The 18538-nt window shown below is 38.8% G+C and overlaps 1 protein-coding gene across 2 annotated transcripts in view; it reads left to right on the top strand.

Annotated features, from left to right (window-relative positions):
- CUX1 (cut like homeobox 1) overlaps positions 1-18538 on the top strand; it is a 337454-nt gene that overhangs the window by 101380 nt on the left and 217536 nt on the right. For both annotated transcript variants that reach the window (XM_063449907.1, XM_063449906.1), the window contains exon 3: positions 8569-8616. In XM_063449907.1, the coding sequence (XP_063305977.1) occupies positions 8569-8616 (48 nt within the window). The remainder of the gene's footprint in view (positions 1-8568; positions 8617-18538) is intronic.

Raw genomic sequence — 18538 nt, forward strand, 5'->3', positions numbered from 1 at the left:
TTCCACCTTCCTCTTTAAGAAACATGGTCAAATCTCCAGGGTACTGACCCAGCAATGTTCCCAGGTAAAGTTAATCAACAACTATAGAACTGCAGGTTGCATGTTCTGCTTGAACAGGTATTTAGCACTTAAAGAAGAAATGGAGTGTTCCATTAAAAGAACACTCTAAGCACCAGAACTACTAGAGTCCACTGTAGTGGCTATGGTGCCATAAGTAGTTTAACCGTTTAAGTTTGGTTTGACAAATTACCTTAGTTCCCTGGGTGTCTGAGATGCTGGTGAAACAGGATACCTCTATAGACTAAATCGCGACTGGTCTAGGACTGAATTCATTGTCTGAGATCACTCAGTTGAGACTCTCAGTCTCGGAGTGCCATCCTGTTTAACTCTGTGGAGCTAAACTGATTATCCTGCAGGGGAAACTCAATGCAGTTGCTGTCACCAATGGTGCCCGGTGGTCAAACTGTAATAAAATGGTTTCACTACTTACTGTTGGATGGCACTAGGTCACTCCTGGCACCATAAGAACTACAGTGGCCAAAGATGTGGAAAGCAAATGAGCATATTTACCTCAATTTTATAATTTTAGTAACCCAACAGTGACTATGCTGATAGCCCAGTATCTCTGATTGTAGCATTTCAAACACTTATGTAAATGTTCTACAAATTCTAGGCATCCGAATAAACCAAATCAACATCATCTACAGCCTGGCTGCAAACTAAGTCTCATCTATTTCTTCCTACTACCTCTTGCAAATTATTATATTTTTGTAAATATCGTTTTTATTAGTTTAACGTATAATCATGGCAAGGGTTTGAGACTCGCAGGTCTCGCACATAACTTAGGAGAGAAGATATTACATTTTAACTGTATGAGGTTTAGGTATCAGAAATCTTTCACATTTTTATTTTCACTGCTGTAAGATCGAAGAGGTGAGACTTGAGAAATCCCAGGCTTAGCATCTTTAGATAAATTACATCCCAGCACTATTTATTGGATGTAAGGCTGCTTAATCTGCACGTGTGTTTGCTTTTTTTAAATTGTTCATGTGATTGAGATACATTCGTACTGTCACAATGTTGTAGCATTCAAAGGAGGTGTAGAATAATATATTCCATTTTGCTTACAATGTCTGACTTCTATACTTTATGCTGAAATCGGCATTGTAGGATATAGCAATTTTTTTGCTGTCAGGGTTAGGTAGACCTCATTAGAAAAGATGCATTTTATTAGAAAATAGTTGAGTATTGTCATGTGAGAAGGACGTGCTAAGCTGGTCAAATTTCCATCAAATAGGGTAACATGTTTTATACATCAGTTACATTTCATAATGACACATCATGCATTATTAAAAGGCTTCATTCTATGAGGATAAGTCTGGATACCTCCCCCAGAGCTGCCTTCTTCTCGTGCAACTCCAGTCTTTTCCCCATCTGTCCCATGCCAGTATTCATTTTGTCTTCCTTTCCTCTTTTCACCTGCATTGACCCATCATTTTTTTCTCTGAATATTTGTCTTGTTGCCCTAGTTATGCTTCTACTTTTATGATATTTTATCATTTCGTACTTGATGAGGATACTGTATTATTGCTGGCTTTTTCTATTGAAAGACGCTCTTTTATACAATGAAAAGAAGAGAAGACATGCTCTTAACACAAAAAAAGAACTTGAGCAAACTGAAGTGCTTAATGTGTTTAGAGTGTTCCTTAAGGAAGGTGGCACGTCCTCTCCGAAATGCTTGTGTTAAACTGTAAAACAGGCAAAAATAAATACATGTGGCTTATTGATTCTTACCATTGGCCCCTCCTGGCATCAGAAATTGACTTGTGGCAGGACATTTAAGGACAACACAGTAAAATGATTTCAGTTAGAATTGGTTATTTTATTCACTAGTTCTTTAGAATGTTGTACATATACAACAGTCTATTTTACTCAATGAATTATTCTTACTGTAAAGTGAATCTGTATCTTAGTCTTCCAAATATGTAATTTTATATATATATATATTTTTTTTTATTTAATTTTTTTTAAGTGTTTGCTATCGTAAAGAACAGCGTTTCTTGTCTATGCCCTGTATTTTTCTGTAGATTCATATTCCTGTTTCTAAAAGTATTCAATCTATGATACAATATTGATTCGGCACAATTACCAGTATCTTAGTATACATGGTACTGCTCCCCAGGATATCCGTTTTGTAAAATATTTTCTTGATCTTTGCATCAAGGTTGGTTCTTCTGGAATTGTATATGTGCGATTTTTGATTTTTAGACATAACCTTTGTCATTTGGGTTTTTAAAAAGATTACATAAAGGCATAATACATTTTTTTTTTTTAAAAAGCAGGTCACATCATCTTATAGCCAGTGCTAAGATTGCCTCTTTTTTACTGGCTGTTTAATTGAACTTATCTTTATCTTATTATCGGATTTAGTTATAATTATTTTAATGATATCTATACGTTACTTTTTAATATGTGCCATTTTATTTTCGTTTTAATTCTGTAAACAAAGGTGTTATTGTCTATTATGGCTCTTCCATGTTGATCCTTAAACGTTGCACGCAGAATGTTATTTATTCTCCAGTGTTAACTGGTAAAAACGCGTCTCTGGTCAGTTGTGAGGACGAGACGTAACGCGCCACTGGACGGAGGTGTGTACATGGATCCAGGGCCAATTACAAAGTTAACAAAGGCCATAGAGCTTAACAATAGCTCCACCCTTTGTCAACTTTTATCAACCACTGGTTCTACATAAGGAGAAGTAGTCCCAACTTTTACGTATGTATAACTTGGATTGGATTAAAATAAAAGAATTCTGAATAATATCCTGCTATTCATTCTTGTTACTGTATCACCGCTCTGTTCAAACCCACACAATTTGATGAATTGTTTTGTAATGTAATAGTGGAACCTTGTAGGAAAGAAGGTATCCCAAGTATCAGTGTAGATGTACAAAGAGTGTGGTGGTAGTGCATTTAAATTTGTATTTTTTTTATTGAACGGATTATGGTTTTAAGAGTCTCCTTCCTCCCGTGTCTACATACGAAATACATATCCGGTCTGTCAGTAGTGCATACAATTTGATAGGAGAATATCATATTGATATGTAATATCTACATAATGCATATAAGCACTGAATGGTTGTATTTTCACAGCATTTTCGTATCTCGACATGCAAACATTTTTAGTTATGGAAACAGAGTTGTTACTGTTTAGATATGCTTTATTACCCCTATAATATTTACCCTTGCTAAGCTGAATGAATAAATGCCGCAGTCTTTCTGAGTATTTGCATGCGCTTTCTATATCCTGGGAATATACTTCCTTGGTTTGTACTTGAAGAATACACAATAGTATAACACTGAGGTCTAAGGAGGATCGCCTGAGACTGCGAGAGCCTTCATAGACAATGACTGAATCCCACAGCCATCGCAAGCCACTCGTGATGGCTACTGGGATTGGACAAAAGCTGATGGCGGAGCACTGCCTTTTGTCAACCTTAGGCTTGGCCACAGGACAAACTAGTCACTACTTCAGTGAAATTCCAAAACCGTCTTGATCAGTGTTTCATAAAGAATGTATATTCTAGATCTATGTATATCAGTATATCCATGAAATACTTAAACGTCACAGATCGGCTTTAAATACTCTAAACCATTAAAGCATGGAGAATGTGTGTGGTCCATCAGGGGCTGTACAAAATGTCACTAAGTTTGAACGTGTGTTTATATACTACAAAGCACACTTGTTGCCTCTTTTAAAAAAAAGTGTTTAATGCCAATTAGTTTTATTGAGATGCTATCATGTAACACATGACGGATCGTACAGGCTTATGACCATATATTCAGGTGGGTAATACACGTTATAAGGTATAGTTCTAACTAGTTGAAGAAAACATCTCATTTTGAAATAGGAAGATTATATTAATTCCTAGAAAAGTTTAGATTGTTTTTAAGCAATAAAACAAATAATCATTTCTGGTCATATATTATTGTTGCCCCCTTTCATATTTCAGAGAAACATTTCTTTCACATACATTGATGTACTTTGCCTTTTAGAATAGCATTAGTTGATGATTATTTTTGATTTACTATTTGTGAAGGATATGTACTAAGGGAGACTTTAAGTAACATTTTCTATCGATTACCTGCAATTTTACACAACTGATGTTTCCCTGAGCACTATTAAATAGTTAATCAGAAACATAACTCCTGTGCCGCCTGCCATATAGTTGATAGAATTGCATAAAATAGGGCTCTCGTCTACCTTCCATGCAACTGGATACTAAAGCAAACTGCATGGTAACTGATAAAAACATGTTAAAAAGACACTATAGTCACCAACTACACCAGCTTAATGTAGTTGTTCTGGTGAGTATAATAGTTCCCTTCAGGCTTTTTTCATGCAAACACTGCCTTTTCAGAGAAAAGGCAGTGTTAACATTGCCTCTGGGAATACCTCCAAGTGGACGCTCCTTAGATGGCCACTGGAGGCGCTGTCGAAAAAGCAGCCCAGACGTTCAGCGTCCCCACGCTCTACATGGAGACGCTGAATTTTCCTCATAGAGATGCATTGATTCAATGCATCTCTATGATGAGTTCCTGATTGGCCAAAACAGCATTTGGCCCCTGCCCCATGCCGATTTTAGCCAATCCTAATCTGCCATTTTGATTATGTCACAAAGGGGGCAGACCTGCGCGGCGTTGGAAATAAAGTGAGTTTTAAACTTTTATAGGGGAGCTAAGGGGGGGGGGGGCAAGCCACCTAAATGGTGGGTTAAACACTATAGGGTCAATTTATAATCTGTGCACCATCTTTGTCACCCTTTAAATCAAAGAAGAACATTTTTTTAGGGGGGAAGAGTGGGAAACAGGAACCTGCTATGGATGAATATGGTTTTATTATCACACATTTATGCAATCAATATAATGTACAGTAATAGCCGAAATATGGCATTCTTTCTTATACATTTCCAAGAATGCGGAATAAGCCAACTGCCACTCCTGTATTAAAGGCCATTGTTTATAAAAGATGACTTTTCTTTTTGGCGGGCTCTCTGATGAAGGCTGCAAACAGCAACTTTTTTTTTATTTTCCTGCAGATATTTTAAACTCCAAGCTATTTAAGTGCTTTAAAGAATGGCCATTCTGAAATATTTTTAGACACAGGTCAGGTGTATAAAAGAAAAAAAAAAGTATTTGTGTTTGGTACCCAATGTATCAAGGATTACTATAGTATTTATTTACTTGTTTGCTTATGTAACGGACCATTTTACACACGAGGTTAAAAACTGTTTAGGCGATATTCCCCTTTTCCAGATGTACAGGCAGCTACTGTAAGCACCAATCTCCCGAACTGCAAACTACACGAATACCCCAACTCCCGAACAGGAAACACACGAACCCGGGAAACAGCCGAACAGGGAAAGCATACAATCAGCTTACACTACTGGCAATCGGCACACAATCCAAGTCCCCCAATACCGAGACGACACTTCGTTTTGAGGGTCAAGCAGAATCTGACTGTACTGGCACATACAGTCTCTTTTATTCCCAATCCACAAACATAGTACAGCCCACAGGGTTTTACAGAACAACCAATCAATCCGTACAATACACACACACACACTCCCACACAAAATCCTCCCCTCTGCCTGTGATATGATTATTGAACACAATGGGTAATATCATTATCACAGGCAGAGGAATACAGTTTTTACACAATATTAATAACTTCTAAAATATACATGCTACGAACATAAAACATACATTTTCATAATCAGCATGCGGGAAATAAACACATACTCAAAAATCAGGGCAGTCGGTTCAGGGGTTAAAAAGTTAGATGGAAGTCCTTTATGATCGACCTCTATTTCATGCTGAAAAAATGACGAAGTCCCATTCGAACGAGCGTTCGAATCTTCGAACGGGACTTAGTCTCTGCGGCTGCAAAATCATTGTGGGAGAAGGTAAGGCTCAGCGATGTTCGCGGAACTGTGTAGCCGATTTCAGTTCCATGAATTTGGCTACACATACCACTGACCGCATTGAATGAACCAAGATGGCCGCTGCCACGTGTTTGTTTTTCGAATGGCGGCCACTTCGACTACTTCGGCACTTCGACAGCATTCAAAGTGCCAATTTAAAAGTACAAATCCTTTCTCTGGGAGTTAAAGGGCCAGCAGCAGCACAACAACAATCCATTATGCCCAAATCTGTTATTTCAAGGGCCAAACCTCCCAGGGACCATAATCACAGGGCAAGAGGCTGGCAAGCAGTCCTCTCCAAGCACAAGTGGCGGGGCTGGTTCCGCCACAGCTCATTTGGTTATCTTTATGGAATACTCAAATAGTGATGATAAGTGACTCCGCCACAATAATGTTGAGCTAAATGTACAAATAATGTAATTGTTTGAAGTTCTAACCATATAAAAGTGTAAGGGTAGCCATCATTTAATTTCAATTTGTTGAGACATTTGTGCTGCTCAAAGGATATCATTATAAAGGGGAAAAAAACAGATATTTTGTGCCAATCAGAATTTAACTGATTAACTTCCAAGATTCTGCTGTGCAGGGAAGTGGGCTTGCGTTGTTTTAAAGGGACACTATAGTCACCAGAACAACTACAGCTTATTGAATTTGTTCTGGTGAGTAGAATAGCTCCCTTCAGGCTTTTTTGCTGTAAACACTGTCTTTTCAGAGAAAATGCAGTGTTTACATTGCAGCCCAGTGATAACTTCACTGGCCACTCCTCAGATGGCCGTTAGAGATCCTTCCTGGGTCATGGCTGCCTAAAATGCATCCAAACATTCAGTATCTCCTCCGTCTGCATGCAGACACTGAACTTTCCTCATAGAGGAAAATTGATTGATTGATTAATTGATTCAATTCAGCTCTATGAGGAGATGCTGATTGGCCAGGGCTGTGTTTGAATAGTGCTGGCTCTTCCCCTGATCTGCCTCCTTGTCAGTCTCAGCCAATCCTATGTGGAATCATTGTGATTGGGTCAGACCACCACTTCTGATGATGTCAGCAGACTGCTTGTTTTTCTGAGGCAAACAGCATGCAGATCTGCAGCTTAAGGCTTGAAGACAGTAAGATGTTGCTATATTTATGGAGGCATGAGGGGCCCAGGGGGGGAAGGTGGTGGTTTTAACAGTATAGGGTCAGGAATATATGTTTGTGTTCTTGACCCTATAGTGAATCCTTTAAGGAACCCTAGAGTTCCCCTGTCTTTGGTTAAATACAGCCACATCCGGTTTTCCATAAAAACTAATGCAATAAAGGATGTACTTACCTTTTTCCAGCACTCTGAGACTCTATCAGCGCTGCTCACCTCTCCGCCTCCTGTTCTGTATGACCTCCTCCGCGATGGACTAATGCAATGCTACTCATAGGGACCTGATGCTCATTACCGGCAAGCACATTCACACGTTACCAAGGAAAAGCATTCTATTTAATGTTTTACTTGGTCAGTGCAGCTGAAGAACCTGTAGTGGCTGCCAGTATGACCGTCACTAGAGGAGCATTTAACCCTGCAAAGTAAACATTGCCATTTAAAAAATAAATAAAACAAACCGGACCACTGCACCCAGACCACTTCATTGAGATGAAGTGGCATGGGTGACTATAGTGCATCTAAATTTTTGTGCAAGAGAAAGTGACAAAAGTATTAACGGCAAAAATATTTTTAAATGATCAACACAATGTAAAAAGGCTGATTTTAAATAGTTTCAAAAAAATTGCCCAAAGAAAATATCTGATTACAGAAACGGTTTTACTTGTCATACTTTTTTGATGTTTGTTTAAAAAAAGTGAACAAACAAAAAAAACTTTTAGAAAATACTCCAGACAAAAGACGAAAATTGGCCTTTTTTAAACATTTTTTTTCATTGCGTTTTTTTCCCCTGGTGCTAAATAAATTGAACAGATGCGTTAATAAAATTGTGCCTGCTATGTGGAAGTGCCCCGTTAACAAAGGGCCCGTAGTGTAGTTTGTTTTTCTTGTCAAGTGGAGAATGCTGCAATGTGGCTCATGAAATCTTATGGATCAGCCGCCAAAGAGCAAGGCTTAGTGTGAGGATTTTTCCCTTTAAGACGTTTTTAAGAGCTCCCAAGGAACGTTCTTGGGGGGAAGAATAACTGCGGCCAAAATGGGGGATAGGAAGGGAGGGCTCAGTTTTTGGATGGGTTTCCAATTTAAAATAGAACTGGAAATGAGGACCTGCCTCCTGAGATTTAATACTGCCAAGTTCTAAACATGGCCTGCTATTTTACAATTTGTCTGGATTAGTAACAAAAGTAATAATTTTATTGCCAAAAATCCTATTCTATGGGGTATATTTAGAATGAAATCTCCTGTGAAATCCATGATGTGGAAATATTGAATATTTTTAAGAGTATTTAATTAAAATGAACATTACCATGGCGAAACGGTGCTAAGAATCATAGACCTCTGTGGATTGCATTGAGTGATTTATTTATTTTTTATTGTGAATTATTTAAGTCAAACTACACTTAACACAAGCAATAACATTTCTAATGCTTATATATTTTTTTTCTCTTTTTCGTAGGACTTGCGCAAACAGGTAGCTCCTTTATTGAAGAGTTTCCAAGCAGAGGTAAGATCATTTTGTTTTTATTTCTTTCTGTTTGATGTTAGAAAGTTGCTAATTGTAATCTTCACAATGGTAATAAAAGAATCCCAACTATCTTCAAGTGGTTTACTAAAGATAACTATGTAGTCTTCACACGTGTGTATGTAACATTTTGATTGCTTAAAGGGATTCTCTAGTGCCAGGAAAACAAACCCGTTTCCCTGGCACTATAGAATCCTGGAGTGCCCCCTTCAGCTATTTACCTGAATCCAGCGCCGATGTCCCTCAGCGCTGGGTCATGCTCAGCCCACGCTCCTCCCCCGCCAATGGCAATGGCCCTCCCCATAGGAAAGCCTTATTCAATGCTTTCCTATGGGGAAGATCTGACGCAGTAGGGCCTCATGCAGAGCGTGAGAACGTCCAGCGTCAGATAACGGACCAAAAGTCCGTTATGAATAGACAGCCACAGACAGCAGACTTAAAGCTGCAATGTAAAACATTACAGTTCCCTGGAACTGCAATGTTTTACATTACAGCACCAAGTGCCAAAGGGACACAGCACCCACACTACTTCAATGAGCTGAAATGGTCTGGGTGCCTCCAGTGTCCCTTTAATACACACCGAGGTAGGTGCCTGTATACCAGGGGTAGGCAGTCTTTGGCACTCCAGGTGTTCTGAACTACATCTACCCTGCTCTTACAGCATCGGGGAACATTTAATAATATCCATAACATCTGGAGTGTTACTGTTTGTGTCTATTCCTGTTCCTTGAATTTATCTGTCAATAGTTATTCTTTTTTAGTTTGTGTGCACTTGTGTGCTTCCATATGTGAGTCACATCTGAACGCACATGTTAGAATTACTATCTTAACCCCTTAAGGACCAAACTTCTGGAATAAAAGGGAATAATGACATGTCACACATGGCATGTGTCCTTAAGGGGTTAAACTATCATATACAGTGGCTACATTGACTCTAAAAGAAAGGCTTGTGACTGTATACTAAACAGTTCAGCAAAAGGCTCTGTAACCCGCCTGTTCTTTAGCCTAGGACTGCTGAGCTATACTATTTATCCACCCACCATGTCTAGTCTCTGGATGGACTAAAGCAATGATGGCTTTCCCCTGGCCCTCCAACTGCTATGGTAAATATTCCCCAGGATTTCCTGACAATTTGTTAAATAACCCCACTGTATAATTGCAAAGAACTGCATATATAAATTCTTATAATTCCAATAACTGTATGGAAATTGCAGTCTCATTTACTTATGTTCCAAAGGTCAGCATTCTCTGGAGTATTACTAACTTCACAGTTTAACATTAAAGTCATCAAGCAAATAAGTGTCAAAACTCAGAACCTTCTCTTCCAAGTGAAGAAATGTATTGTCAGAGTGACCTGTATATGTGTTGTATTTAAATAGCTAGTGATTGTTGTAAGGGGAGCAGGTCCCGTCATGTGCATTATGTGACGCAATTGTGCCTGTGAAAATTTACAGAAGGTATATCTCATAAGGCATCATATCCATTCCTCATGGGGGAAAACATGCTAAACTCTGATATTCCAAATTAGTTATTTGACATGTACTATTTCTCCTACATGATGTGTACATGAATTGAATGATATTTTCCTTTGAAATTAGTCTAGGCCTTCCATGCTGGCATTAAATAATAAGGGGAAAATAAAATAAACTCCACATTGATATGTAAGAATATAATAAATATTTTTGTATCTCATGCATTTTGAACTATTCTGTTTTTACAATATGTCATGCGAACGTTTGTCTGAAACTTGTCAGGCTTGATTGAAAGCTATTGTTAAAGGAACACCCCAGTCCCCTCTGCACTTAGGACCAGGGTAAGAGGGGTTAACAAATAATCTTATTTAAAAGCTCATTTCAAAAGAAATCAACAATTTTATTATTCTCCTTAGTTGCCCCCACCAGGATGACAGTCAGGTAGACAGGTGAGTTTCCTGCCTTACTCCCTTTAAATGCTCATCCCAAATGAAAGGCATTGCTTCCCCGCAAGAACTTTTGGATTCAATGCTTCTCAACTGGAATGCTGGAGCATGGAAATTAAAGTGCGTGTGTCTTAGGTCCACAGTGCTCCTCTCTGAGAAGCGAGAGCATTTATTAAAATGAGCTCAGCGTGGGAGGAATGGGCTGTAGTGAGGAGACCGCTTTGCCACTGGGGAAAAATGTTAGGTATTTTTAAAAAATTATTTTTATTAATATAGACAATGCCCTAAGACTAAAAAGAATGACCGCAGCATTACAAATATGTATTTAATGTTTAAATGCTCTCTTAAATGGACACACAAATCCCTGCATCTGTAATGTGGCCTAAAAGGGAGTGTTCAAGCCAGACAAAGGAACGCTAATGTTATAATATATTGGAATATTCAATCGATAATTGTTTGTAGTTCCTAGATTTTTGTTTGACAGCCTCTGTAAAGAATCCTGGCGATTTGGACTTTACCCAGAGAAACTATGTATTGGTCCGAAGTTAGAGAACCTGTGTTTCTTTCTGATCTGTTAATTATTTTTTTTATCTTTAATTATTTAAAAATAATTTTATTAAGCACTGCTAGTTATTTATCTCGTAATAACATTTTAACTAATGTCTGTTTTGGCTCTAGTGAATCCACAATACATCTAGAGATATTAACTGTCTAGCATGGAAATATATTGTATTGCCCGGTGTGGGCTGGTATTGTTATAAAGGTGCCAGTAGTCCTGTTGTTGTAATGGTGCTTGGATGGTTCCTTTAAAGAGTAACCGAAGATGCCTAGTGGTGGCAGTGAGTTACTGGTAGCCTGGGTGTATGCAGATAGGATTTGTACTCTATGCCTATTCAGTGGTGGGACTTGAGCTTGTCAGCCAAAGACATATTACTGACACCCAGTTATAGTCTCTCACTCCCCACTCCCATACTATAAAAAATAGTATTTTCTGTGATTCCCTTAAAAAAAAGAAATGTATATCCTCAAGTAACAAGACTTTTGTGGTTATATGCCGACCAGATGTGGCAGGTCCTGAAATCAGCAGGGGCCAGCAAGTGGGTAGTTCCTTTAATTATTTAGCGTCACTGAAACGGGGTGTTTAATTCTGGCACCGTTGCACTCAAGGTTGACAGGTTGCACGTCAGGATCGCCAATCATGGTTGCATTGAGTGTTTCTGAAGGATGTGCATATAGGATTAAATGCCCTGAAATTCCTTTTAAGTGCAGCATTAGTTGTACGTTTAAACATACGCTTGCTCTGCCCATTACAGCAGTCTTCCTGATACAGGGTTACAGAGCTGGCCTGTTAGGTGATCGGGAGGAGTGCATGCAAATTACGTCTCACCCAATTAAATGGTGTGACTTGACATGTCGGTTATGTGTGGTGGTCGTGATGAACACTATGTATTTCTATGTATTTCTCTAGCCCCCATTTTGAAGCATCTTTGGAGCTTTAAGCTGTATTGGACTCTTGATAGTAGTACTTATTCTCTAGAAATTGCCCCAGAACCTTTTTGCATACTTTCTGTGTCCAGATAAGATTTCTGACCAAATAATTATTGCAAAACAATTGTTAAAATGATAAAAACATTAAAAAAAAAACCCAAAAGAAACAATGTGATTTGCTAGAAAAAAAAAGGACAACAAAAGTTGGTGAATGCTCGTGCGTTTTTATTTCTCTGTGATTATCCAAATGTTTTGCAGAATGTCCTGTTATTACAGTGACACATTTGCCTTGGCATTTTTCAATTTCCTTTTGAACCTTTTCAATACATCCCGCCTGAGGAAATGCAAATGGACAGTGTGAAACTTCAATCTCACCAAGAGAAGAATCAAAATGCTGTCATTATAGAAAAGGCAGCGCAATGTGGCAGAGCGTCCACCATTCTAGCCTCGTGATCATTTATTTCATGTCATTTGAATCCAGGATTCAATGTAAGGCTGATAAGGAAAATCCCCCCCTTTGTTAAAATTAGATTACATTGTTTTTCTGGTCCAAAGTATGGAATTGAAAGAGGAACCAACATATATTTCTCTTTAATTATTTCTAGCTTATTCAACATATAAAATAAAGTGACATGGGTATAAGAGAAGCTCCTTCTGTGCATGATCACAGCTCTAATTAAACAGTGCATAGTGCTTTGTGTAAACTGATAGTAGTTGTGGTATGGCTGCTATCAGTTTTTTAAAGGGACACTATAGGCACTCAGCTAATTGAAGTGGTCTGGGTGCAGTGTCCCTTTGGCAATTAGTTCCAGAGAAACTGAAATGTTCACATTGTAGCACTAAGTTGCCCTCTCATGGCTGTCTCCCAGACAGCCACTGAAGGTGCTTCCTAAATCAAAATGGACCTTTGGTCCGGTATACGATGCTGGACATCCTCATGCTTTGCATGAGGACTTCCAGCTTCAGATTGTTCCCCATAAGATAGCTTTGATTCAATGCTTTCCTATGGAGAGGTCTAATAACTCCAGGCACATGTGGTTATCTTCTGGGCTGCCATCTGTAGTCTATGCTGGGAGCAAGCTTGCAGGTGGAAGACTCAATTTCCTCTATTTTCCCACCTCCCTCCATTCTTAGTATTGATTTGTATGTCTTTCATTTTTAAAGAATTAAAGAAAAACCTACCCTCCCTGACTTAGAGTATGTGCATGCGCGCTGAGCTGGAGAAAACTGTCCAATCAAATGCTTCATAGAGAAGCATTTTACTGTACCGCCTATAAAGCAGCTTGATGTGGAGTGGAAACAAGGGAGGAGGGCCTCTCCCGGAGCTGGATTCTGTTTTATAGCAAACGGAGGGGGACCTGGTTCATTGGGAATAATGAGGCTAACAATTTTTAAAAAAAATTCTTTATTTTTTGTGCACGGTAAAACACAGTACAACCCGTGTGGCCATAACAGCCCCACCGGAGTAACGTTTAACATATTGATACACATATCTGCATACCATTCATGGGTAGTAGTCAAACATCATGTGGTATCTGCTATCTTTGCACATTTTTATAGTATTGTGACAATCAAGCTTGAGAGGCTCTTGGAAATAATACCCAAACTAAACACTTGGTGTCTCTTGTATGTTTATCAGTCATATTTGGTTGGGTGCATGTCTCTGTGCTGGCCTAGTGCAAACCGTCGCATGGTTATTAACGGCGGGAGGCATGGGTGTTAATAGCGCTAGCGAAAGTTTCACAGAGGGTTAGCCCGTGGGTGCCCCCTTGTAGCTGCCTTTTGTTTGGTGCAGTTATGTCTGTCGCACGGTCCTTGTCTATCGTCCCGTATGTTTGGTGAGCCATAGAGGGACTTGCCCTTTCCTAGTTGGGTTGTCTTCTGAGGGAATGTAATAGTAAGTCAGTGTGAGGTCTGCAGGTCCCTTTCCCTGTGGGTGCACAGTGATGTGCTTGCCAGCAGTGGTTTAAATTTCAGTGCGGGTGTCCTGCCTAGGTTCGGTCCCTTAGGTGTGTGCCCCCTAGCCCGGGGTGGGGTGGGGAGGGGTGAGAGAAGAGAGTGTGGTCTTATGCGTGCCTGTTGTAGTTCCTTGTGTAGTGTGAGCCTGCGCTAGGGGAGGCTAACAATTAAGCAAAAAAGAGTTATAGTATCCCTTTAAGTAAGAGGTCTAGTTATGATTTTTAAATAAAAGTTTGTTAATCATATAACATTATTGGACCTCTCGGGTTCTTTCCCTACTTTTCCATACTGAGGCAGATTGCAGAGGAAAAGTATACAAGAAAGTGGAGGTATCCTCTCTATCTCGCATGTGATTTTTTTTGCACGATCATCTGTTTTGTTTTAGAATTCATTATTGCTGTAGACGTCCTTTATACGAAGTATTATGCATGCAATATTTCAATGAATGCATAAGTGGTTCACTATTATTAAGCTAATCTCTGTTTATGGCTGCGTTTAAGTTTACTTTGCATCAAAAAGCCCCTGACGTGATTTGTAAGTGCTTAATATGAAATGTTAAAACACATTTCGAAGTTCAAGGCCATCACTTCCTCCCTATAGTACTGCATAATTGAAAATAGACTGAAACAAAAGCCAGAGACAGACTCCATCGTGCAATCAGGTTCTCAATACCCAGAGTTCATTCACTTTTAGACAGACGGTAAATCCTAAAGTTTACTGGAGCGGAAAGTCCCTTCCGATTGCTAGGGAAATATTGTAAATTTTTCAATTTTCTGTTTTTCGTAAACACATATATATTTTTTTCCCTTTCTTTTCCCTAAAGGAAAAGTTAATCCTTTTACAGTACTGCAGTGTGCCGCGGTGACAGACTGGTTCCTGATTGATATTCTTCATTCATTCGTCGCTAATGCACTTCAGAAACTCAATATTTTGCTGCAACGCTCTCCGTTTGAAATGTCAGGCCTCTGCATATCCAATCAAGGAAGTTTGCCATATTTACTTCCTGCTGTGTTACAAAGGTGCAGCATGTCAGGTTGAACTTGCTCGCGGTATCAAAGGTTCCCAGTGTAAGGCTAAACACCTAATTAATAGGATTTTGTCTAGCAGGTTCACTCAATGATGGCTCTATTAAGAGCTTTCTCAGATCTCCCATTCTGTTTTCAGGCCAGCTCCATAATTGAAAACATATTTTCTTCTCTAGAGCTGCAGCTGGTTTGGTTCTGCTCATGCAGAAAAGGATACAACCTTGCATAACATAGGAAATGAACGGTTGAGAGAGAAGCCAAATTCAATTTCAGTCAGATATTTCGAGGATAAGTCCATGATCTATGGAAGCAGGGGAATGAAAAGTGTGTGTGTGTGTGTGCGCGTCTGTGTGTGTGTGTAGAAAGGAGCGCATTCAGCAGTCTATTAATCACGGCTGGACTGGGCTCTGTTTGGTGCTCTCACATTAGTAGCGATTCTTTTACAAAGACTGGAGATGTGCCAGATCCTCAGAGTTTAACCTCTTAGAGATCATCTGCTACTTGCAAGCACTTAATGGATCTTATGTTGTCATGGGAAATGCAATTTGGTGATGATGCCAGACATTGCAAAAAAATTGTTTTACAAAATAAAGTAAAAAAATGCTAAGATTTTCATAGACTCTAATTCACAAACACATTGCAGGCAGTAGTCGAAAGCAAAATATAGAGCATCATCTGAGACACTGGTAGGACTAATGCAAGTGCACATGTACAAGATATTAAAATGCCAGAATATACTTTTTAATTTATTTTTATTTTTTTCTGGTTGTATAGTTCTTCTCTCTTTAGCAATATCAAGATTCTGCTCCATAGAACCCTATGTGGAATTACTCGGGGTGTTAGAAAAGGTTGCAATTATTGAACGGTAGAATATGATATTGGGGGGGGGGGGGGGGGGAGCCCAGCACTAAGCCTTTTTCCAGCTTGAATGAGCTGAGTAGTTTTATTTTGCACGATCTCACTGGAATGTTGCAGGGTGACTTAAGGACAGTTATGGCATTTCTCTTTGAGATGGGGCCGTCTGCTCGTTCCAAAATGGATTTCTTACTTGAAGTTGCTAGGTAGGTCAGTAACTATTTCTTTTTACTTGACAAGAAGTAATACGTTGGGGGTTCCACCTTTTTTCTTTAATCTAATATTGTCTCACTAGTTATTTCAATTAGAAAGGGGTGAGCAATGACCCTCATATAATCAGGATTAATTGATGAATTTATTTTATATATGTGAACATTATATTCGCTTAACAAATACACCAAATAAAAGGCATTTAATAAACTTGCATGTTATCATGATACCTGCAGGAGCAACGCAAATTATGAAAATAAATGTTTTATTTTAACACTTTAGATTGTAAGCTCTTGGGCAGAACCCCCCCTCTCTTTTGTATTGATCTGTTTATATTGTACTCTTTTTTTTTTTTTTTTTCTAGTGGTACAGCACTGTCTTGCATATGTTGGCGCTTTATAAATGCTATTAATTAATAAATAAAATAAATAGAAAGCCCCGTGCTGTATATAGCAGTATATTGAAGGATATTTTATCACCATCTACTGGCTAGATGTGGTATTTCAGAAGGTCTGACATTTATGTTGTTTAAGTCCAGGCAATTTTTGTATTCACGTAATTAACCTTCGTGTACATTAAAGAAATAAAAGCGTTTTTAAACATGTACTCTCAGACACGGATATTAAAAACTTAGAGAAACCTTCCGTTCCATACAAGTGTGTGACGTTGAGCTTTAAATGAATGATACGTTCTATTGCAAACAGCTTTGCAGGTAGTATAGCAAACAGAAGATAAGACTTAGTGAAAATATAAAGGAAGTGATAATCTAACACCACTTATCTGTGGCAGGTGTTGCTGGGTTTTACATAACCTTGATATAAGCATTATGGTTAACAATATCAGCTTTCTCTAATTCTTACAACATCATTTAATGATTTTTAATATCTGTAAAGCTTCTGTTAGTATTTACTGCTATATTTATTTAACGAACATATAACAATTTCTCTCCCGCATTCCAAAACTGAAAATTAAAACATTTGCTGTTTTAAAAAAAATATTTATTATAGCAGTGTTAATTTGCTGCTATAAAAAAAAAATACAATTTCTTTCTATTATTTTTTAATGCATGCATATAACTTAAATAAACACTCCAAACATCATAAGTAATACAGCCCACTGTGGTGGTTATGGTGCCAGGATTGTCCTGGCAAAGCTGTTTAAGGCTTGACAACTTACCTATGTCCAACTGGGAGTCCACCACCTCTGCTACCGGTGTTCTCGTGCAGAACAATCTGGTTGGCTTAGCCGGGCCATACAGGAGTGCGTTCATTGGCTGAGTCAGCTGAGCACTCAGCAGCGCTTTTCCTAAGGAGACATCAGGCTCTTGTAGGTAAAAGACCAGTTGTCAAACCTTCTAAAATGGGATGGGACAACGGGATGGCACCAGGGCACTCCTGGCTCCAAAACCACTACATTTGGCTGCTGTGGCTGTGGTGCTTGGAGTGTTCTTTTAATACCCATTATCAATGAATTTCCTGGCATATGATTGCTGGAGTGGCCGTCATTTATCCTACGATTTAAATAGCTAATAGCATTCTAGAATGCATTTTCAGGTCCAGTACTTGTTCATGATGCCAGGATGCATGAATGCATTCCAACTCTTGATTTCTTGCATGTTCTTAGACTGGATAGGCGGTGCTTCTGCCCAGAGAGGACTGGCTGTCCCCAGAGCCGGGGTAAAACTGGATAAGCACTGAAAAGATATATATATATATACTTTTATTTACCTTTAGATTGTAAGCGGCGGAATATGCTAGCGCTTTATAGATGATAAATGCAGAGACTAGATTTGCATTTTAAATGATAATAAAAAATGATGTTCCCTTAACTCCTTAAAAAAAAAAAAAAAAAGTTGCAGGTAGTGTTTCAGAATTTCATAGTGCTTGTAGGTGCCAACCTTTATTTCCACTAGTGTCATTTACTCTAAGGCAGCTCCAGTTAATACAATTTCACTTCCTGCAGGTGTATATTGCCAAATGAAAACGGAACGCATACATTGTGTTAAAATGTGATGTGAATGGCTTTGGGGTGTTTTTATTCTCAGATATATAAATCCTCTCCATCAATTGCCGACCACATCTTTCTAAGCCTGGTGAGAGTTGAAGTCTGCCAGCTGCAGGTTGTCCTGCACCTCAGCACTAATGTACCTAGGCAGGTCGATGTATCAAAAATGTAATCGTAGCTATATTACATAAACACGAAGCTTACTGTGTGAATACAAATGAGGAGCCAATGAGCAGTGATGAATGTAACTTTAGATTGCTTTTAGACGGGTGTTTATACAAGGTCTTTGTGCTAATGTATATTGCGGCTGTTACATGTGAGAGTGTTAATGTGAGGGCAGATAGTGATGGAAAGTCTCTGATAGAAACCTGACTCCTGCCGTTATTGAGTCTTACTAAGTGTACACTTTACAGTATCTTTCAAGCTTGTTCTAACATTATACAAT

The sequence above is a fragment of the Pelobates fuscus genome, chromosome 1, assembly GCF_036172605.1.
Source record: "Pelobates fuscus isolate aPelFus1 chromosome 1, aPelFus1.pri, whole genome shotgun sequence".
In the NCBI taxonomy this organism is placed as follows: domain Eukaryota; kingdom Metazoa; phylum Chordata; class Amphibia; order Anura; family Pelobatidae; genus Pelobates; species Pelobates fuscus.